At 36.3% G+C, this 24079-nt stretch overlaps 2 protein-coding genes across 3 annotated transcripts in view; one reads left to right on the top strand and one right to left on the bottom strand.

The window, feature by feature from the left end:
- The window catches only part of GTF2A1L (general transcription factor IIA subunit 1 like), a 68150-nt gene extending 53832 nt beyond the window's left edge, over positions 1-14318 (top strand). For both annotated transcript variants that reach the window (XM_033175763.1, XM_033175764.1), the window contains 3 exons: positions 4638-4898; positions 6318-6407; positions 14043-14318. In XM_033175763.1, the coding sequence (XP_033031654.1) occupies positions 4638-4898; positions 6318-6407; positions 14043-14150 (459 nt within the window). In that variant the 3' untranslated portion in view covers positions 14151-14318. The remainder of the gene's footprint in view (positions 1-4637; positions 4899-6317; positions 6408-14042) is intronic.
- A 7436-nt stretch (positions 14319-21754) lies between these two features.
- The window catches only part of LHCGR (luteinizing hormone/choriogonadotropin receptor), a 69960-nt gene continuing 67635 nt past the window's right edge, over positions 21755-24079 (bottom strand). Inside the window, exon 11 of the mRNA XM_033175767.1 lies at positions 21755-23821. Coding sequence (XP_033031658.1) covers positions 22669-23821 — 1153 coding nt within the window. The 3' untranslated portion in view covers positions 21755-22668. The remainder of the gene's footprint in view (positions 23822-24079) is intronic.

Genomic DNA, 24079 nt, shown 5'->3' with positions numbered 1-24079 from the left:
TACAGGTGTACGCCACCACCCCTGACTAATTTTTGTATTGTTAGTAGAGACTGGGTTTCACCCTGTTGGTCAGGCGGGTCTCCAACTCTTGACCTCAAGTGATCTGCCTGCCTTGGCCTCCTAAGGTGCTGGGATTACAGGTGTGAGCCACCCTGCCTGGCCAGGTTTTTCACTTTTATTAATAATTTCAAAGAATGAACTTTTGGCCTTACTGATTTCTCTCTCTCTCTCTCTCTCTTTTAATTTTTTTTCGGTTTTTAATTTCACTTTTTTTCCCTTTTAAAATTTTTATTATTTTCTTCCTTCTGTTAACTTGGACTTATTTTGGCCTTCTTTTTCTAGTTTCTTGAGGTGGAATATTAGGCCAATGATTTGAGACATACTTATTTTCTGATATAATAATTTAATGATATAAATTTCCCCCTAGGCACTGCTTTGGGTACATCTCAAAAGTTTGGACATTATGTTTTCATTTGCATTCAATTACAATTATTTTCTAATTTCTTTTGTGATTTAGTCTTTGACCATTGGGTATTTAGAATTGTGTTGTTTAATTTTTAAATATTTGGGGAATTTTCCAGATATCTTTCTGTTATTGGTTTCTAGTGTAATTCTTTTGTGGTCAGAGAATATGCTTTATATATTTTAAATTTGTCAGGGTTTGTTTTGTGTTTCAGAATATGGTTTATCTTGGCAAACATGATGTGTGCTCTTGAAGCTATTTGGCTATTTTTGGGTGGGGTATTCTTTATATATTAATTAGGTCAAGTTGATTGATTGCATTGTCCAGGGTTTCCATATGTCACTGAATTCCAGTCCACTTTTTCTATTGACTACTGAGAGAGGAATTTTAAGCCTTTACCTGTAATAGTAGATTTGTCTATTTCTTCTTTTACTTTTATTACTTTTTAGTTTATTTTTGAAGCTATGTTTGTAGGTATATAAGTATTTAGGATAGTCATCTTCTTCAATTGATCCCTTTATTATTATTTAATGTTTTTTATTTATCTCTGATAATATTTCTGGTTCTGAAGTTTACATTTTCTGATATTAATAGAGCAGTTTTAGGTTTATTTTGATTAGTGTTCACATGGTATGTGTTTTTTCTGTTCATTTACTTTTAACTTACCTGTGTCACTGTATTTAAAGTGAGTTTCTTTCTTTCTCTCCCCCCCTTTTTTTTTTTTTTGATAATGTCTTGCTCTGTCGCCCAGACTGGAGTGCAGTGGCGCAATCTTGGCTCACTGCAAGCTCCGCCTCCTGGATTCAAGCAATTTTCCTGCCTCAGCCTCCTGAATAGCTGGGATTATAGGCATGTGCTACCATGCCCAGCTAATTTTTAAAAAATATTTTTAATAGAGATGGGGTTTCACCATATTGACCAGGCTGCTCTTGAACTCCTGACCTTGTGATCTGCCCACCTCAGCCTCCCAGATAGACAGCATATGGTTGGGTCTTGCTAATTTAATCCAGTCTGATAATCTCTATCTTTTAAATGAGATGTTTAGGCCATTTATATTTAATATAGTTATTAATCAACTTGTCGGGGGTGTGTGTGTGTATGTCTGTGTTCTTCCTTTTTTCTGTTTTCCTGAATGTTTTTGATTTTTTTTTGCTGTGTCACATCTACTGATGACCCCTTCAGATGAAATTTTTACTCTGATATTGTGGTTTTTATTTTTAGAATTTTGTGTTAAAATTCTTGTTTTTCTTTTTTCTTTCTTTTCCTAACTCCCCAAACTTGTTATCTGTGCTGAAATTATTTATTTGTTCATGGATTTTTTTCCACTTTTTTCACTAAATTATTTGGTGTATCAATCATAGTCTGACATTTCTAACTATCTCTGAGTCTGGTTCTCTTGATTGCTTTGCAGTGTGATGGTTGGTTTTTGTTGCTTTTTGTTTGTATTATTATTTTTGAGAAGGGTCTCACTCTGTCACTTAGGCTGGAGTGCAGTGGTGCAATCACAGCTCACTGCAGCCTCAACCTCCCTGGGCTCAGGTGATCTTCCTGCCTCCACCTCCTCAGCATGCACCATCACTCCCAGTTATTATTATTATTATTATTTGTATTTTTTGTAGAGATAGGATCTTGCTATATTTCCCAGACTAGTCCTGAACTTCTGGGCTCAAGTGATCTGCCAGCTTTGGCGTCCCAAAGTGCTGGGATTACAGGCATGAGTGTCTGTGCCCGGCCTCATTTTTGATTGAATGTCAGACATCTTATATAAATAAAGGAGAGACTGAGGTAAATAGTATTTATAGTTGGAAATAGGCATTACTCTTCTTATAGAGAGCTAAGTTTGTATGTCCCATCTGTAAGGAGTGTCCCTCCTTGGAGTTCAGGCTGCTTCAAGAAAAGTTGTGATTTTGTAAATTTATCCAGCTTTTGTTCATTGTTAGTGTGGTAGTAGCATTCTTTTCAGCTTTTACATTATGGGCAGTGGGCCCTCCAAGATTTCTCTAATTTATTCATAGCAGAGTACAAATTTATCTTATTTATGTAATTTGGACTTATTTTCATTTTTGAGCACACAGTCACTAATTTTTGCATACATGTGATATTCCTTATATTTCATCTGTGAAGGAAGTCTGTTTCCAATGTAGTAAAATTAATTATGTGTAAACTTACATAATTTTGGTCTATTAATTTGAATTTTTCTACACAGCATTATTTGTTGGGTATACTTTTTTGAGAGTTCATTATTGGTAGTATTCATACGGGTTTGAACCCTAGAAGGGCAGTTGTCCACTCAAAAACTAAGTTGAGTATATGCATATTATTAAAGTTGTATCTTAAGTTATTGAGATTATTAAAGTTGTATCTTTATTATTGTATTAAACATCACCTATGACTTGCAAACTCAGAAGAAATATAAATAAAGGGCATCTATTCAAATCTTAGTAAAACTTCTTGGCTTCTGTTAGTAGCCTTCTTGACTGTTAAAATTCCCAAGACTTTCCAGGCTGATTTGATGAAAGCTCTTTGGGTGCTATATCACTCTTCATTTCCCTCTTCGTAGCCCCTGTTAACCTTGATTTTACTTTCTGTTTTTATGAACTTGCCTGTTCTAGGTACCTCATATAAGTGGAATCATATAAGATTTGTCCTTCTCTGTTTGCCTTATTTCACTTAGTATGACCTTTGTATTTCTGATTGTAAAGTATGGAAAGTCATCTTTTCCATGACTTGGGCTACACTTCTATACTTCAGTCTTAAAGTTAATGTAATCTGTTGTTTATGCAACATGTGTGTCAACATATGTATGGATTTCCAAAACAACCAGCATTATAGCATCTGGAGCTTTCATCAAGTTTTCAAGGGGCCTCTGGCTTTTCCAAAGAGGTTAAGAACTACTGCTATAGATTCTGTAGCATATGTAATCATAAAACAGCCCCTGATCTTAAGGAGCTTGACATTTTATTGATCTTTGTCCTATCTATGACAAATTAATTGGGGGGTGGGTAGTATAGTATGAACAATATAGAACCCTACATTGAAGAGTGAAGAGTGCAGGCCAGGTGCTGTGGCTCATGCCTGTAATCCCAGCACTTTGGGAGGCCGAGGCGGGCAGATCATGAGGTCAGGAGACTGAGACCATGCTGGCTAACACGGTGAAACCCCATCTCCACTAAAAATACAAAAACTTAGCCGGACGTGGTGGCAGGCGCCTGTAGTCCCAGCTACTCAGGAGGCTTGAGGCAGGAGTATTTCCTGAACCCGGGAGGCGGAGCTTGCAGTGAGCCGAGATTGTGCCATTGCACTCCAGTCTGGGCAACAAAGCGAGAGTCTGTCTCAAAAAAAAAAATTAATAAATAAATAAGAAAATGCCTATAAAATACTTGTTAACTGTGCTGGATGAAGGTAATGGTAAAATAGTAGCCATCTGCGTGACCAGAGGTGATTACTAAATTTCCTTTATGTATTTTTTACTTTTGTTGCAGTGAATTATCTATAACATAAAAATTGGCCATTTTATCCATTTTTAGGTGTACATTTCAGTGGTACTAAATACATTCACAGTGTTGTACAACCATCACCACTCTCTATTTCCAGTACTTTTTAATCTTCTCAAACAGAAACTCTATACTCATTAAACAATAACTTTTCATTCCCCTCTTCATAGCCCCTAGTAACCTCGATTTTACTTTCTGTTTCTGTGAATTTGCCTATTCTAGGTGCCTCATATAAGTGGAATCATCTAAGGTTTGTCCTTCTGTGTTTGGCTTATTTCACTTAGTATAATCCTTTACATTTTTATTTATATATTAAGCACAATGACATTTGTCTTTTCTGTTTCATTGAATTATTGTTTAAAGTCAAATGAAATAGTTAAATCCTAATAGGTACTATATAAATTTAGATGGTATGTATAAAAACTGGTAAATATTATCTGAACGTAATGAACTGATTTGCTGTCTCCCTATGATTGTAAGTGGGTGGTTACTTTATTTATAATTTAAAAAATTATTCCTACATTACATAGAAATGCTAGGCTTATTCAGATTTTAATGTCATACGGCAGACATTTGCTTGAAGTGACCATTTGTGGATTGTCTGTTAATTTTAAATTTGGATTCAATATTTTATATGCCTTATTTGACTTGAACTTTAGTGTATTTCTTTCTCTATTTAGGATTCTAATTCACAGGTGGATTTAAGCATTCGGGTTACTGATGATGATACTGGCGAAATAATTCAAGTCGATGGAACCGGTGATACATCTTCCAATGAAGAAATAGGAAGTGCAAGAGATGTAGATGAGAATGAATTTCTAGGGGTTATTGATGCGGGAGATCTGAAGGTACTTGAAGAAGAAGCTGACAGTATTTCAAATGAGGATTCAGCCACAAACAGTAGCGACAAAGAAGATCCTCAAGTAGACATTGTAGAAGAGGTGAGGATGGCTTTTGAGCTGAGACTTTCTTTATTAATTTATAACATTTCTACTTTATTATGCTTTGGAACCAAAAGGAATAGCAAGATTAATCTTTTCTTTATTCTTTTGAAATAAGACTTATTTGGGGCTGGGCATGGTAGCTCAAGCCTGTAATCCCAGCAGTTTGGGAGGCTGAGGCTGGTGGATCATTTGAGGTTTGGAGTTCGAGGCCAGCTTGGGCCAACATGTTGAAACCCTGTCTTTACTAATAAAACAAAAATTAGCTGGGCATGGTGGCACATGCCTGTAAACCTAACTACTCAGGAGACTGACACAAAAGAGTCACAGGACGCAGAGGTTAAAAAAAAAAAAAAGACAATATATCCTTAGATTTAAACTTTTAATCTTCAACTGTAATTTAAAACCAATAAGAAATATTTGGGAATGGGCTTTTGTATTGATCTTAAGTAGAGGTAGTAGGTGATCTAGGGAATGGGAATGGCTGTTAAAGAAGGCAGCCTGGTAGAAACATATAGTATCTGCTCTAATTCTAATAAATGTCATAAACTGCAGGTAGAGTGTGATTATTAAGAAGTGTATAAGTAGTATTAGCTATCATTTATGGTAGCTTTATGTATGTGCCAGGCATCATATTAAGTCTTACCTGCCTTATCTTAATAGTCCCAAAGTCCTATGGTTCTTATTCCTATCCTGATTTTAGATATGAGGAAACTGAGATATGGAGAGAATTAGTAACTTGCCTAAGCTCAGTCTTGTAATTATTAAATGGCCAAACAGGGATTTATTTTTTATTTTTTATTTCTTTTTTTGAGACAGAGTCTTGCTTTGTTGCCCAGGCTGGAGTGTAGTGGTGTGATCTTGGCTCACTGCAACCTCTGCCTCCTGGGTTCAAATGATTCTCACGCCTCAGTCTCCTGAGTAGCTGGGATTACAGGCACACCACCATGCCCAGCTAATATTTATATTTTAGTACAGATGGAGTTTCACCATGTTAGCCAGGCTGGTCTTGAACTCCTGGCCTCAAGTGGTTTGTCTGCCTCGGCCTTTCAAAGTGCTGGGATTATAAGCGTGAGCCACTGCACCCGGCTCAAACAGGGTAAATTTAAATCCAGGCTGTTTGACTTTTAGTACAATTATATTCTGCTGCTCTAGGTTCCTTTATTTCTTTGTTTTGTTTTGGTTTGGTTTTCGAGATGGAGTCTCAGTCTGTTGCTGAGGCTTGAGTGAAGTGGTACAATCATGGCTCACTGCAGCCTCAACTTACTGGGCTCAGATGATTCTCCTACCTTACCCTCCCGAGTAGCTGGGATTACAGTAGTGTACCACCATGCCAAGTTAATTTTTTGTATGTCTCTTTATCTTTAAAAAATTTAAAGCATCATAAAATTCCTTAATGTGATCATCTTTCATCTTCAGGACCCTTTAAATTCTGGAGATGATGTTAGTGAACAGGATGTGCCAGACCTGTTTGACACGGATAATGTAATTGTCTGTCAGTATGATAAGGTACTGTATTTACCTTTTGGACTTTGGGTTTATTAATTGCATTTATAGTAGAAAGGTATGTAAAATGATGGGAAATAAGATGGTGAGTTACACTTCACAATTAATCAAAACAGCAGTGTAATTCTGGAAATTCTGAGTGTGTATTTTGGGTCTAGCACTGTGCTATGTGATCTCAGTGATACCAGAAAAGGTGATAGTCCTTAAGGAAGTAATGATCTTATTGAAACAAGATGTTTCTTTTGGAAAACTAGAAAGACATGCAATGAGATGGTAGGTAAACCAACAGCTAAAATATGTGACAGGTAAATCAAATGCTAAAATATGTGGAATGTAAATCAAATGCTAAGATGAGTAGCACGTAAATCAAATGCTAAGATATGCAGCACAGATTGTAAGTGCTAGAGGTGGCTAGGAAATGTAACAAATCATTTGTAGTTGGAGTTCCCCACAAATCCTTCATGGGTGATGTGGGGTTTTGAAATGGGCCTTGAATGATTTGTAGGATACAGGTAAATATGGAGAATAAGCATCAGAATAGAATAGCCCAATAAAAAGCAGAGAAATGAATGGATGTAGTATGTACAAGGGACACTGAAGAGATAGCTCTGGCTTGAACAAAGTGTTCTCTTATTGGATGTATAGTACTAGGAAATGAAGCTGGGTTGGGAGACAGAGTAGAAAGCAGATTAGAATATCCTGAATGCTAGTGGGAAAAATCTAAACTTGGTCTGAGGGACATTAGCCTTCTGAGAAGGTTATTGAGAAAACTGTAATTGGGTTTAAAAGCTAGATATGTTTGATTTGGAAAAAGCAAATGGTAAAAGTGGGCAGGGCAGATGTGAAGTCCCCAGAGCCCAGAGCCCAGACTGAGGATGGCAGTGTAAGAACATGGAAAAGTCAGAGGTTATGATGGAAGAATCAGTGGGACTTGGTCATTAGCTGAAGGTGTCTCTCAGGTTTCCAGCCTAGAGATTATGTTAGTAGCAGTTTAACTCTAGCAACTAAAAATAATACTGCTTTTTTTAAAAAACACTACAGCTGTGATTATATAGTCAAATGGGGAGTTTTTGTCCTTCATTCATGAATATTTATATTCTTAAAGTGACTTTGAGATATAATTAACACAGTATACAATTCACCTATTTAAAGTATACAATTCAATGGTTTGTTTAGTATATTCATGGATATGTATAACAATTATCACAGTCAATTTTAGAACCATTTTATCACCTCGAAAAGAAACCCCATACTTTTTAATTCTCAGGGCAGTATTCTCCCCATTTCCACTACTCCAAGCCCCTAGGCCTAAGAAACCACTGATCTACTCTCTATTTCTGTGGATTTTCCTATTCTGGAATTTCATATGAAAGGAATTATATAATATGTGGTCTTTTGTTACTGGCTTCTTTCACTTAGCATGGTGTTTTCAAGAGTCATCCATGTTGTAACATATATCAGATCCTCGTTTTTTAAAAAAATTGCTGAATAATGGTCTATTGAATGGATATACCACATTTTCTTTTTCCATTTGTCTATTGATGGATATTTGAGTTGTTTCCACTGTAGGGGAGAAAAAATTAATACCTTTTCCTCACCCATTGCTATTTCTGGTTGAGGCACCTAGAAAAAGACAGATTAGCGAGAAAATCATTCAAATTTATTTTAATGTAAATTTTACTGAAACAGGAAATTTTTTTTTTTTGAGACGTAGTCTTGCTCTGTTGCCCAGGATGGAGTGCAGTGGTGTGATCTCAGCTCACTGCAAGCTCCGCCTCCTGGGTTCATGCTGTTCTCCTGCCTCAGCCTCCCGAGTAGCTGGGACTACAGGTGCCCGCTACCATGCCCAGCTAATTTTTTTGTATTTTTAGTAGAGACAGGGTTTCACCGTGTTAGCCAGGATAGTCTTGATCTCCTGACCTCGTGATCTGCCTGCCTCGGCCTCTCAAAGTGCTGCGATTACAGGCCTGAGCCACCGTGCCTGGCCGACACAGGAATCTTTAGAAATGAAGACCCAAAGAAACAGGGAAAAGTATTTTCCTGGACAGTCATATGGAAGTATGAGAAGAGGATAAAAGTATATGATATAATGGCAATAAACTGGAGGGAACTTAGTAAGACCTGTTTGTTCAGATTTTTGTGTCTCTGTGTCTTCAGAAATAAGGACACTTATTTTCCTTTGTGTACAGGGTAGGGACCTCTGTAATAAAGGTTTTATGACTTACTTTAGAGGAAGGTCAGATAAGTCTTTCATGGCTTGGTTCAGGGGAGAAGGGCGAGGGCAAGGTCAGAAAGACTTTCCTGCTTCTGCCATTTTTTCAAATGTCAGGATGCCGGAATACATATGGGATGATGTGTTTTGAACCCCACAGATACCTTTTTGCTACTGTGAATAATGCCTCTGTAAACATTTGTGTACAAGTTTTTGCATGGACATATGTTTTCATCTGTCTTGGCATATACTTAGGAGTTGAATTCCTGGGTCATGTGGTGACAGTTTAAGGAGCTACTAGACTATTTTCCAAAGTGGCTATAGTATTTTACATGCTTATTAGCAGTGTTTGAGGGTTTCAATTTCTCCACATCCTGGCCAGCACTGGCCATGATCCAACTTTCTAATTCTAACTATTCTAATGGGTGTGAAATGGTGTATTACTGCGGTTTTGATTTGTGTTTCCTTGATAACTAATGGGCCTTTTATTCCAGTCACAATTTGAATATATTTAGGGGAAACAAAGGATAATGTTTTGAATTGCTGTAAAAAGAAATATTTTTCTCTGAAAATAAGGTCACTTTCTCCCCTATAACATTTTATACAAATAGAAAATGGCAATTTAGATGCTGAATAAAAATATAAACATAAGAAGGAATAGGGGATAGAAAAGGAACAGTTCTTAGTTTGAAACTTGTTTTAGTTTCTTATAAACAATATATTGCCTTCTGTGAAAAACACATTATAAGGCACTTAATTATATATGCACTCCATAAAGTCTCATGAAGAATTTTCTAGACCATTATGGATATGGTATCCTTTGTTTGCTGCAATGTGAGAGATAGCTTGTAATTAATTACATAGTACTTTGTATTTTTTCAGTGTGTTTTCTCATACATTATCTTTTGTTTCTTATATAATCTTATGGAATAGATAGAAGTGATATTAAATATACACTGCTAACAAATCTAGTATCTTAGAACACTTCTACTTAGTGAATATTTTAAGAACAGCGGTAACAAAGTTAATGGAAAGCAGGGTATTGGGGAACCATTGAAACATTTTAAAAAGGGAGTGATGTAGTCAGAAGATAGCCAAAAGAATGTATCTATAAGGTCAAAGTGGGGTGAGGTACACTGTTATAGTGAATCTTTGCGAAAGGAAAACTTTCCAGTGCTGGTCACTGGTTGATTTTTTCAAATAGTATTGAATGCAACCCAACTCAAGTCAATAGAAAGAGCTTTCAGTAGTCTTTCAGAGCTTTACTAATTCAGTGTGTTTTACGGTCTCCGCACGCTTTTGCTGTGCCACTCTGCTGACTTACTCAGCTTGTTTTAAAGGCAGGTAGTATCAGTTCCTCTGGAAAAGTACTACAAATGCGGAATCCTGAATCCCACCCTAGAGTACTGGATAAGAATGTACATTTTAACAAGACTCCGAAATGATTTGCATGTCCATTAAATTTTGAGAAGCATGTTTGGCTTCTTTAGTATATTTTATTTGGATTTGATTAACAGATGGAATTTATCTTTAAAATTTAACAATTGGGGGAAATCTGTGAAAATATAAACAGGTACAGTGGAAAAGAGCTAAATGAAGGCCACTGGTTTACATACTGGATGAGAATTAGTTAAATGGTGTAGATATTTTGTTTCAGAGGCCTAGAGAATGTCTAAAATTAATATAAAGATTTAAATAATAAAGACATTATAGGGAAAATTAATGGTGAAATGAAACCTTTTACTACAGATGGACATGTTCTGTGCTACAAATAGGACCCTATTTATAGTGGAATGTGAAACCATTTGAATATCCTATATCTTCATTTGACAGTTTAGCAGACTTGCTTATAGCTAACTTTATCCCTTAAATGCTATACAATGATTAATTTCTAGGGGTGTAGCATGGTTTCTTTATATATACAGAGAGCTATGTATATATGTGTGTATATATATGATCTCTTATATATATCTATATGTCTAATAGTCTATATATATGTACATTTCCTTCTTTGAATAGATAGTACACACACATGATTGAAAAATCAAAATACTATAAAAAGGTATACAGTGAAAACTCTGGTTCACATTCCTTCACCATTTGTGCTTTCTGTTAGTAGCTCCTTTTCCTGTCTTGAATGCAAATAAGTAGTTATATTAGTTTTCATAGAATTTCTTTATTCAAATACAAATACAAAAGATAACATAAATAACACTATATTCTGTACCTTGCTTTTTTTCTTTAAACAACATTTCTCTCAGATCTTCCCATATAAGGAGGCTTTCTTTGTGATGATATTTTAATAGCTGTATAATATCCTATTGTAGGATTACTAAAATTTAACCAATCCTCTACTGATGGATATTTGTGATTTTTCAGTCTTTTGATTTGAATTACTATGTACATAAGACATTTTCATTATGTGTGCAGATATATCTATTAAATACCCAGAAAGGGGATAGCATAGGTCCATAGGCCAATGCTACTGTGATTTAATTATTAAGATTTTTAATATCTGGTAAGGCTAGTAATTCTTTACTATTTTTTTTTTTTGCAGAGTTTTCCTGGATATTCTTGTTTATTTTTCATATTAACTCCAGAATCAACATGTCTGGTTCAAAATAAAACCCTGTTGGTATTTTCATTGAGATCACATTAATAAAATTTGTTATTTTAATGATGTTGGGGAGGAATAGGTTGCAATTTTAGATGGAGTGTCTGGGGGTCCCTTATTGAGAATGTAATAGGGTAAATATCAGAAGGAAGTAAGGGAATGAACTGTGAGGATATTAGGGTTAAGCATTTTAGACAGAAGGAACAAGAAATACAAAAGTCCTGAGGTAGGAGTTTGCCCATGTGTTCAGGGAACAGTGCAGAGGCCAGAGCAGTAAGTTAGGAAAAATGAAGAATCTTGTAGTCCATTGTAAGGGCTTTAGTTTTTGGATGGGAGGTCATTGGAGAGTTTTGAGAAGAGAAATGACATGTGATTTATGTTTTTAGCAGACACTCTGGGTATGCTGTTTATAGTAGACTGAAAGTGGTTGTTGTCAGGGAACACGGGTAAAAACAGGAACTAGTTATGAGGCTATTGTATTAATCTGGGCAAGAGAAGATGATGGCTGAGATAAGAATAACAGTAGTGGTAGTGGTAGAAGTTTTTGGAATATGAATATGTTTTGTAGGTAGAACTAACATGTACTGATGGATCTGGATATGGGACGTAAGTAGCAAGCATAAAGAATACCTCTAAGATTTTTGACTTGAGTTCTTAGAAGAATGAGTGATCATTTCCTAGTGAGGTGGGGAAGATTGTGAGGTTTGGGGAAAAGAGTATAAGTGTCATAGTTTTAAACTTGCTTCAGATATCTACTTGACATTCAGGAGAGGATGCTGAAGCAATTGAATGAGAATCTGGGATTTAAGGGAGAGGTGTGAGCTAGACATAAATTCTTGGAGTCAACAGCATATAAATGGTGTTTAAAGTCATGAGACTAGGACCACCAAAAGTGAGTATAAGCAAAAATAAGAATCATGGTGTACCTTAAAATTGAGAGGTAAGAGATACAAGGAGGATTCAGTAAAGGAAACTAAGGAGTGGTCAGAGAGTGGAAAACCAGGGGATTTTAGAAGCCAAGTGAGGAAAATATTTCAAAGAGGAGAGAGTGTTGAATGCTACCAATAGGTCAAGTATTTCTTCAGTGTATTCCTATTTAGCTCTTTGGTTATGGTGCTAATTGGCTTATTCCTCTGGAATGTCTTCTAACTGTTGATTCTATGCATGAAGGCTATGAATTGTTTCTGTATATTAATTTTATGTCAGCATTCTTAGTAATTTTTCATTGATTATTTTGGATTTTTGAGACATGCAATCACTGTATTTATAAATCTATTCCTTCTCAATTTTTATATCTCTACTTATTTTTTCTTGTCTAATTGCATTGACTGGTACCTCTAGAATGTTTAAGAAGTTGGGTAATAGTGGATATCCTTGTCTGTGTCCTGACTTTAGTGAGAATGCTTTCAGGGTTTTTCCCACTAAGTGTGTCACTGGCTTTTGGGCTGAGATGGGTGATGTGTGTGTGTGTGTGTGTGTGTATAATACATAGTCTTTTAATCTTTTTTTTTCTTGAGTTTTAAAAAATCTAAAATGCAATAGCTTTATTAAATACTTTTTCAACACAATTAGAGGTGATTATACGATTTGTCAGTAACTCAAGTAATATGATGTTTATATTAATAAATTCCTAACACTGAACTATTGTTGTATATCTAGAAAAAATATAGTCACTAGATAAAGGTACCACAATGCATTGTTGCTTCTGTTGCTGTTCTCCTGCTAATTCTGGTTATATTTTATTACCTGTGCTCAGTTTGGGATTTTTGTTGTCACTATTGTATTCCCAAGGGATTTTTAAGACATGTGCAAGTGCCTGTGCAAGACAATTTGGGAATAAAACTCAGAAAAAATTTACTAGGACTTAAACCACCACCCCCACAAAAATAGGGGTTTATCTTATGTGTTTTCTTATGCTTCACAAAATGCATCTGAATACCCGTCACAGCTTTTCCTGGACTTGACTATTTGTAGTCAACAACTAGGTTTAAATTTTACTCTTGATCTCAGATCATATATTTCTAGGGCTTTTAAATAGTCACTTGCAGTTTACTTAGAGGTAGCAATGATTTTATGGCTTGTTACCTCTTGAAGTAGTAAAATTTCTTATTTTTTATTTTGCCAGTGTCTAGGCTGATTTATGGAATCTAGAAAACAGCCAGCAGAATCTAACAGATTATAAACTGTATCTTCTGACCTTGTTCAGTGCTTTATTGTGACTTTCTTCCTCACAATGAAGTATCAGTTTTTCATTACTGGTAACATTACCTACATCTTTCCTGTTTATTGCTTTGCAGACATACTGGACTCTTTGCTGTTCTTGAACAATCCAGGCATGCCCCTCTTCAGGACTGTTCACTTCTGTTCCTTTTATCTGGAATGCTTCTGAGTCAATATCTGTCTGGCTTTATTCCTTACCTTTCCAAGTTTTTGCTCAAGTGTCACCTCAAATGACAGCTTAATATTCTATACAATTTACTTAAGTATTAGGTTTCTGTCCTTCCCTATTAAAATGTAAACTCTTAAAAGGCAGGGATTTTTTTTTTTTGGTTTTACATATACAGGATGTATATTTTTATATATAAAATATACAGTATAGAAATATATGTACCTTAATATATTTCCAGTGCCTAAAACAGTGTCTAACACATAGGATCAAATGTTTGTGGAATGAATAAACTATCTTGAGGAGGTTTTAGTTTTAAGGCACTCACATTTAGGGTGAGAATAATCCCACTTACTGTAGCAAAGAAATGCAGGTGATCCTTTAACTTGTAAAATTAATTAATGTAAACTACTTTTCTCCCTCCAGATTCATCGAAGCAAGAACAAATGGAAATTCTATTTGAAAGATGGTGTTATGTGTTTTGGAGGGAGAGACTATGTATTTGCAAAAGCCATTGGTGATGCAGAGTGGTAAACCTTGTGAGCTCAGTACAGCTATTTTGTGAACATCAGTTGGACTATATTGCATATTGTGAAATTCATTTTTATTTTAAATATAGTCCAGCAGAGAGCTGTTCAAATTTGTAGTTCACTGTATGGAATTTAATAAAATTATAATTCAGATGCAGATACAAATACACAAGTTTATATGTATTTCGTTTTGTATCTTAACAGGGTTTTTAAAAACTCTCATTCTATACCATTACAAAGCATAGATGCATCAGGATAATGGAACATGAAAAAGTATCACATTTCTTTTTTCTTGAAGTAAAATTTAAATCACATTTCAGTTCCCCTTCATGGTAAAGTCAGTATCAGTTATTAGATTGGGACCAGCATTCCTCCCACCTCTCACCAAACCATGTTATAGAACGTCCTTGGGAGTCTTTTAAGTGGTGGAATATTCAAAAAGGCTTCTTTGGGTTTTAATTCTGTACTGATTACTGGAAATATGTTGATTGTTTAAGCCCAGATGGTCCCTTGGAGGCAGATGCCTATACTATTATTTGAACATGAAAATTTTTGCCAAGGCTAGGATCCCTATAGCTAAGGATCAGCCTCTCTGGAGTTATCATCTGGCTAGGCCATTCTTCTTTATATTTCTGGGGAATTGTGAGGAAGTGGGTTAGATTCCTGTTCTATTTCTTGAAATTTTATACTTCTGTATTTTTCCTAATCATGGTGGGTTTTTCTCTCTCCCTACTTTTTCTGTTTTTTTTTGTGCAGTGGAAGACCCCTTTGCAAACCCTTTCCCCTTCAAAGGTAGTGCCTCACTCTCTTTTTCTTAACAGGGATCTCCTTCATTGATTTTAGGCTTTCTAAAACAAAAGTCAAGAAGAGATGTTCTCTTCAGAGGTACGGAGGACTGGATAACTGTCTTGAAATCACAGAGAGAAAACAAAACATCAGATAAATAGCCCTCATTTTCCTGTAGCAATAAAAACAAAGCAAATTAATATTCCGATGCTATTCTATAATACTCTCTTCCTTAGTAGATTCACATCTCTCAAAGAAACATTTTCCCCATCACTCTGCTGCTCTTAACAGGTGGGGCACATATGGTCTGTAAGTCTAGGAGCTCTGTTTTTATCCCTGAATGGTGTTTTTAAGGACAGTAACTGTCACACAAAAAGCAGTGCAGGGATGAGTAGGTTATGGCCTATTAAAGCTCCTTAAGGATTCGATATCTGGATCTGACTGGTTACAGGACAAATTCCCAATATCTTTTTGGAAAGCAACCCTATTGGGGAGTTTAATTTTTTCCAACACTTTTCTGTCCTACACAAGAGGCTCAGCTATTGGTATATCTTCTCGAAATCTGGATGGATCTCCTTTGAGCCCTGGGCAGCGTGGATGGGGTATTGTCTCTGGCCTGAAGTTGGCAGCCGCATGAGGATTCAGTTAGTACTAGTGAGTGGGCTGGTCCCCTAGCTGTATTCTCCCATTAGGCCCTCTTTATCCTTAGTGATTGACCTTCATCCAAAAGTGATTGACCTTTTCCTTATTACCAGTGCTATTCCAGATCCTTCTCTGGATCTTGAGAACTCCCAGGAGCTGTGCGTTCTTTTCAAGGGTGTTGCCTTCCATTAAATGTCTGTATTCTCTTCATGGAAAGTAAAAAAAAGAGCCCTTTGCATCTGTCTCTGATGTACCCACTCCAGGGCTGAGAAGTGTACTTTCTTTTTTTTTTTTTTGGAGACAGAATCTCGCTGTGTTGCCCAGGCTGGAGTGCAGTGGCGCGATCTGGGCTCACTGCAAGCTCCGCCTCCCGGGTTCACACCATTCTCCTGCCTCAGCCTCCCGAGTAGCTGGGACTACATGTTCCCGCCACCATGCCTGGCTAATTTTTTGTATTTTTAGTAGAGATGGAATTTCACCGTGTTAGCCAAGATGGTCTTTTTCTCCTAACCTCGTGATGCGCCCGCCTCGGCCTCCCAAAGTGCTGGGATTACATTTGAGGAGTGTACTGTCTTCTTCCTGTTTTCTTTCAGGCCCACCCAGTCATTCTGTATTTTCTCTAGGCAAATTTTACTGCAAATTAAGGGCTGAATTTATTGATATGGGTGTACACACCTGGGAGCTGGGAATTAATGTGTTGGTTCAAGTGCCTGGGGGAGGCAGTAATATTTGTTTCTAAAATTCTTTTCCTCTTCTTCACTGTGAACTTTAAAATCTCATTTTACTTTGGTGATTTTTTAAATGGCGTATTACACATACTGTTATTATATTGGGCCTCTTTATTTGTGTAGTGTATTTTATCATTAAAGAATAAGTCATGGTTGTTCCATTTGTGTCTCTGCTTGCTCTCATGCCCCTCATCTTTTAAAAATGCAGAAAGTCAATTTAAATGTATGCTTATCACAAAGCAATAATAATTTTCCTTGCGTGCTAACATAAACCAATTACATAGTTTTACTGGTGACTACAGAGATAATTAAGAGATCACCTAATCATTTTGGATCTGTTACCTTTTTATTAGTCTCAGATAATGCTAGGAAAAATCCTAGTTCTTGAGAAGTCATCTGAACAGTGACTTTAACATTTTTTGGCCTGAATCTACACTAAGAAATACAATTTAACAACTCAGTATATATTTGCATGTCGACTGACACACATAACACAAATGAGACAAAAGTTTCAGAAAATTATGCTTGCCTTTAGCATATGACAGCCTTCCCGACATCATCTATTTGATTCTGTTTTGTTTCATTAAAAAAATTGATCGTGTTGACCCACTAAATTGATTTCACTACCTACATTTTTAACCTGTGTAGTAAAGATAGAGTGAGACACTAGTTCATTTTAAAAGAGAAAATTATTCTTTAAGCCCTGTAAGTCAGGAGAGTCTACCTGAGACTTGGCTTTGATATCATATTACTTTTACTTTCAGGAACATCTTTATTATGTCCAAGGTAAACATTTCCTATTGCATTTTTATAACAAAATACTCTAAGTTTCTTAGGTTCTTATAAAGACAGTCTCTTGGTAAATGTCATTTCTAAGCTCTTTTATAGGTAGAGAAATTTCTATGTCAGTATACTTTCAGAATTTCTCAAGTATTTTTGTTAGCATGCTGTAGTTCTTTCTTCCCTTCCTCCCTCCCTCCCTCCCTCCCTCCTTCTTTTCCTCCTCTCCTCTCCTCTCCCCTCCCCTCCCCTAACCCTTCCTTCCCCTCCCCTCCCTCTCCTCCCTTTTTCCTCCCCTTCCCCTCCCCTCCATTTCTCCTCCCCTTCTCCTCCCTTCCATTTCTCCTCCCCTTCCCCCCACTCCCTTTCTCCTCCCCTTCTCTTTTTTTGAGACAAGGTCTGGCTCTATCACCCAGGCTGGAGTGCGGTGGTGCTATCTCAGTTTACTGCAACCTCCACTTCCCAGGCTCAAGAGATCCTCATGCCTCAGCCTCCCAAGTAGTTGGCATTACAGGCACTACCATGCCTGGTTAATTTTTGTGTTTTTTGTAGAGACAGGGTTTTGCCATGTTGCCCAGGCCTGTCTTGAACTTGGGAGCTCAAGTGATTTGCCTGCCTTGGCCTCCCAAAGTACTAGGATTACAGGTGTGAGCCACCACGCCTGGCCTATGCTGTAGCTCTTTCTTACATACTTTCTTCTTCTCTCTGTAGACTAAGAAGATCTTGCTGAGTTTGCACAGTTAGTCTCTTAGGGACTGACCAACTGACCTTGTCTGGTACATTTACCTATTTTATTCAATGTGCAGAACACCACAGTCATGGCTATAATATATGTAAATAATCACCTCTATAGCAGACTCCATAGAGCAGCAAGAAATCTAATTGACACACGCAGTTTCAGTCACTTAGATTGTGTAGGAAAAAGGATAACTTTTAGAGTGAATAGCATCAGTTAATTGTGATGGGTAAAAAGGGAGGGGATTTAATGGGAGATTTTATTTTGACTCATATTAGTAGGTTAATATTATCCTGGTTTTCACGTAAATACACTCTAAGCCAGTGGGAATGTTGTGATTTATAACTAGAAGGCTAAATTATGAGTAGAAAGCCCTAGGTAATAACTCATAGGGGAAGAAAAAGATAAAAATATTGCTCATTTTGAGGAAATCATTATTTCTAATTATAAACACATTTATTGAAATCTTTGTGACAGAGATTCTTAATTACATGTGGACTCACTACAGTTTGAGAAAACCAAAATCATGCCCTTTACAGCAAATATTATAAATAGAGGAAAAAATACCATTGCCTTTTAAAATCATTTTGTAAATTTAGATGAGTTATTCCAGATGAATTAACCCTTCTTAGCCATTTTGCAGCCTACCAGTGAAAATATCAAATGTTAATCAAAAAATACAAAACAGAAATAAATTTATCGAGTATTGCATTTTGATGATTTAGGTATGAGTGATTATACAGAATAAGAATACACATGTTTTCTATGAGACCGTCTCATAGAGGAAATGCTTCTTAACTAGGACAGTTTTATTTTCAGTTATAAAAGTGAATCAGCTAAAAAATTATGAGTCATCTATGATGTGTAAGACTCTAGATATAGTTGGAAACAGAGATGAGTGTACCATTAAAAAAACTCCTATCATAGGTGAATAAGAGGTGTACTTGTAAAGATAATTAACCCAGCAGTGTAGGGTAAGAGACAAATGAGTGATGCAGAGGACAAATGCTAAAGAAGTTCAAAGAGAGAGATCATTGTGGGTTATATATTATTTATGTCCTACTTTATTTTGGATAAAGGAAGAGTCTTGACTATAGCAGATTAAGGAAAAAGTAAAGAGAGTTTAATTTTTAAAAAATAAAAAAGGCTGGGCACGGTGGATCATGCCTGTAATCTCAGCACTTTGGGAGGCCAAGGCAGGAGGATTGCTTGAAGACAGGCGTTCAAGACCAGCCGGGGCAACATGGCTAAACCCCATCTCTACAAGAAAAAAAAAAAAAAAGCCAGACATAGTGGTGCACTCCTGTAGTTCCAGCTACTTGGGAGGCTAAGGTGGGAGGATCACTTGAGCCCAGGAAGTAGAGGCTGCAGTGAGCCATAATCGCACTACTGCACTCCAGCCTGGCTTACAGAGTGAGACTCTGGTTGTTTTTTGTTTTAAGAAAAAAGATAAAAAAGATAAACCTGTGGTTGTTTTAGGGCCTTAAAGGATGCAGGGAAGGAGAGGTAAGGGATAAGGTGTTCAGACAGTAAGAATGGCATGGCTCCAGCATGGAGATTCATACGGCATGGCTAGGGAAAAGTGATTAGAACAATTTGTTTAATATAGTAAATCAGCAGGAAATAAAGTTAGTAGATTTAAAGTAGATCAGTAGAAATAAAGTTAGGACTCTCTGAATGTTAGGCTAAGCTCTAAAATTTAAATTTATGGTCCAATGAATTGCTCAGGATTTTTTTTTTTGCAGGTATATAATAAGGTGAAATAGGATTTTATGACGATTAATCAGTGGTAGTGGGTATGAGAGTATGGACATGGGAAAGATTGGATGGGAATAAAAATTAGGGAGATACTCCAGGAGTAAGGGGAAAATGATCTGAGATGTGGGTGTGGCAATAAGAATACAATTTTTTTTCAGTTTACATTTACATGGGAATTTTTTTTTCTTTTTTGAGACAGGGTCTCACTTTGTTGCCCAGGCTAGAGTGCAGTGGCATGATCATAGCTCACTGCAACCTCGAATTCCTGGGCTGAAATGATTCTCCTGTCTCAGTCTCCTGAGTAGTTGGTACTACAGGCACGTTGCCACCACACCTGACTAATTTTTTAATTTTAATTTTTGTAGACATGGGGTCTCGCTATGTTGTCCAGGCTGATTTTGAACTTTTGGCCTCAAGTGCTTGTCCTCTCAAAGTGCTGGGATTACAGGCATGAGCCACCATGCCTGGCCCTGAAATATAAACTGGTGTAGAAGACAATTCAGAAGAATAACTGGTAGATCTTAGCAACTGAAGAATACAGGAATGAGAATGAGGAAGACAATATACTGTACCTCCATGTGTTAAAACTTAAATTATAGTGTAGAAAATAAACATCAGTTTTTGTGCAAAGGTTATGAAAGTTATTGTCAGAGTATATGTACAAGTAGCTTGGTCTTAAACTGCATTTGAGTGTGTAAAGTTTCTCCACAAGAATAGATTGTATTTCCCTTTTTTTCCTTTATGCTTTTTTTGCTTTCTTAGCTGTTTTGGTTCTGGGACTTATATATGAATCAGAAAGTTTGTGTTAGGTACACAGCAACATGACTAATTAGTATTCTGTTATATTGCTGAGACAAATTTTGGACACTAGCTTACGAGAGAGGCCTGCATCTGAATAAAGACAAGTAACTTGTTATGCAGCAGAAGTGTCAGAAATGTGAAAAACACAATACAGAGAAGAGATTTTATAAAATTTATAATGTTATGATCCTTTGAATCACTTTGCACAGTGGCATAAGGATTGAAAACAGATTGGATGTGTAGAGTGTCTAGTTATGTCTATACATTTATATCATAAAATCTCAAAGGAGCCAAAAATGGGAAATAGCACAGATATTCATTAATAGAAGAATAGAAACAATGTTCTATTCATACAATGTAATACTAGCAATATTCAAGCAATAACATGGATAAGTAGCAAATACATTGGGTTGAGTCAAAGGAGCTTTATACAAAGAGTATATGCTATGTGATTCTGTTTATTTGAAGTTCTAGAACAGACAAACTAATTGGTGGGAGAAAAAATAAAAAACTATCCTTCCGTCTGGGGCTGGGGGTCAGGAATTAACTGGGAAGGGGCATGAGGGAACTTTCTGAGGGTGATGATATTATATTACTATGCCTTGATAGAAGTTTGGGTCACATGGTGTATGCATTTCTCAGAACTCATTAAATGGCATGCTTAAGATTTGTCCATTTCATTATATGTAAATTTTATCTAGAAATGTAAATAAATATCTTGGTTAGTAGTAAGAGTGCTAAAATGTTTAGGGGGCTAAGTTCTCATGTCTACAAATTACTCTGAAATGCATCCAAAATAAGATGAATTGATAAATCATGGATAATTACATACATATGTAATGAAGCTAATATAGTAAAATATTGTTGAACCTAAGTGGTGCTGTATGGGTGTTCACTGTACAATTCTTTCCATTTTTCTGCACATTTGAAAACATAAAATGTTGGGGAAAATTTAAGGAACTTTGAGTGCATATTACACCCTTAGATGACTGTTTTACCAATATGGGAGTCAGTAAAATACAGTGATTAAGAGGCTGGGGTCCTGAATCAGAGCTTTGAGTTTAAATTCTATTAGTTGGATCTTTTATTTGTTTTGAGAACGTTGACAAATTGTAGGTTTTGCTCTCCTATAAAATGTGAATAATATCTACATCACAGAGTTTTATGAAGATTAAATGGGTTAAATTATATAACATTTATCAAGATGTTTGGTATAGAATTAGCTTTCAATGAGAGTTACTTTAAAAAAGTCAAAGGAGCATACAAAAAACACTGTAGTTAAAACCATGGTTTTGTTGTCCTATAAGACTTCTAGCAAATACTGAATATATTTTCCTATACTCTCCAAAGGATAGAAAAGATGAAACAATTATTTTAAAATATTTAAACATTTTATTTCATTCAAATAAAAATATAAGCTCTAGAAAAAATTGTTTTCATTATATGTTTCATAACTTCAGAGTAATTCTAATTCAGCACATTTTGTATTGTACCATTGCCAAGATCTTGAGGTAGGAAGCAGGAAAACAAAATGGACTGAGACAGGGTTCCTACTCACGAGGAGTTTACAGTCTACAGCTTAATGTTTCACTAAGCAGATAGGCTGAAATGTGCTTTTAGATGTTTACCTTAAATTATAAATAAGTAGAATCCAGATAGGGAATAGATAAAAGTCTCTATAATAGAACAAATAGAACTTTCCATGGTGGTGAAAATATTCTGTGTCTCTGCTGTCCAGTATGGTAACCACTAGTCACATGTAGCTATTGAGAACTTGAAACATGGCTAGTGCAACTGAGAAACTACACTTTTCATTTTATTTAATTTTAATTTAGCCACATGTGGCCAGTGGCTACCAGATTGGACAGTGCATCTCTAGAGTGTGTTTTTCAAACTACCTGAGGAAAAAGGCCAGTTAAATTTCTAATCTGTTATGAACTAATATTTTTATGGAATGCCATACAAATTACAAAAATGAAAAAAAGATATGCAAAATACCTCCTCAGGTTTTTAATAGATTCATCAAACAAAATTACTGTGGCAAAATTTCTATAAAGATTTCTAAACGCTCTCAACTTGTGTATTGATGCCCTATAGCAATGACAAATAGTTTTTAGTATGGCAGTGGTCATAGACTACACTTTCTGCTAGGTAGAGGTCTCTTGCCCAATGTACCTAAAAATAAATAATTTCCTAAATCCAACCCTTTATGTTAAAATTACTGGTACAGGTAATTTTTTTTTTTTTTACAGGCTTAAAAACAATTCGATAATGCAGTTGCGATAATGCAGTTAACACTCTGTGTAGCACGTCTTGTCTAGGAGAGCTGTACCTTGACAGTGCAATGTGGACAGCTTCAAGGTGGACTGAGAAGGCTTATTTAATCCAGTGAAGCCATTTTTGCAGTTGGCGGTATAAGCTGAAAAATCCTTCCTTCGATAAAGTTCAGCCCGATGTTTACAGCATCCAAATTTGCTCAGCAACAGAAAGAAATCTCTTTGGAATGTCTTAGTGAATATTGCATACAGAAATGGATTGGCACAAGAATTGATGGGATAAAAAAGAACCAGTAAAACTTTAGAGTTGGTTACTGTGATAAGAGGCACTTTGAAGGCAGCTGAGATGGCAAAAAAAGAGATAGGTGCCATGCAGGTGAAATCCGTGAAGATGAGGATTGCCATTTTCTTAGCAATCTTTGTATCTTTGTTGGTAGCCATTAATTCTGGGTTTTGAACTGCAAAATAAATTTTAATGTAGCAAGCACAAATTATGATGAAGGCCACCACATTGAGAATCAGGATGGTTAATATATAGACTTGTGAGAGAGTGGTTTCCACATCCATGGGGAAACATATACTGACCTTCATGTAATTGCTGACACCCACAAGGGGCAACATAGCAATTAGAGAAGAAAAGAGCCATCCTCCAAGCATAATCAGAATGGCATGTCTTAATCGCAGCTTTTGGTCCAGGTGAATAGCATAAGTGATGGTGTGCCATCTTTCTAGAGTGATGACGGTGAGGGTGTAGACAGAGAGTTCACTTGCGAATACAGTGAAAAAGCCAGCAGTGCTGCACCCACTCCCTGTCTGCCAGTCTATGGCATGGTTATAGTACTGGCCCTTGGTTTGGGAATCAACTGAGGCTATGAGCAGCAGATAGAGTCCCATGCAAAAGTCTGCAAAGGAGAGATTGCACATGAGAAAACGAGGCACTGTAAGTTTGTAACGACTTGTCAGGAGAACAAAAAGAACAGTCATGTTTCCCATGATGGCTAGAATATTAATCAGCCAAATCAGGACCCTAAGGAAGTCATAGCCCATAATATCTTCACAGGGATTAAAAGCATCTGGTTCAGGAGCACATCGGGGTGTCTTGGGTAAGCAGAAACCATATTCATAGTCCCAGCCACTCAGTTCACTCTCAGCAAGCATGGCAGAATAACTGTAAGAAGAATTATTGGCTTGATGTAAGAGATTTTCTCTGAGTATTAAAACAATTCAAGAATTATGTTTCTTTAAAGCCAAAGAAACAAAAGGAAACAAATCCATAGTAGCCTCAGCCTTACGTTTGTTAAATTATTTGAGAACTCTGATTTGATGTAGGAGTTCCTTAAGAAGGGAATGAAAAGCCATTAGACTATATATACACGTATCTACACACATATATGTATATATACATATATACATACATATATACACA

The sequence above is a fragment of the Trachypithecus francoisi genome, unplaced genomic scaffold (genome assembly GCF_009764315.1).
Source record: "Trachypithecus francoisi isolate TF-2019V2 unplaced genomic scaffold, Tfra_2.0 Lachesis_group17, whole genome shotgun sequence".
NCBI classification, from domain to species: Eukaryota; Metazoa; Chordata; class Mammalia; order Primates; family Cercopithecidae; genus Trachypithecus; species Trachypithecus francoisi.
This window is presented reverse-complemented; position numbering and strand designations above follow the sequence as displayed.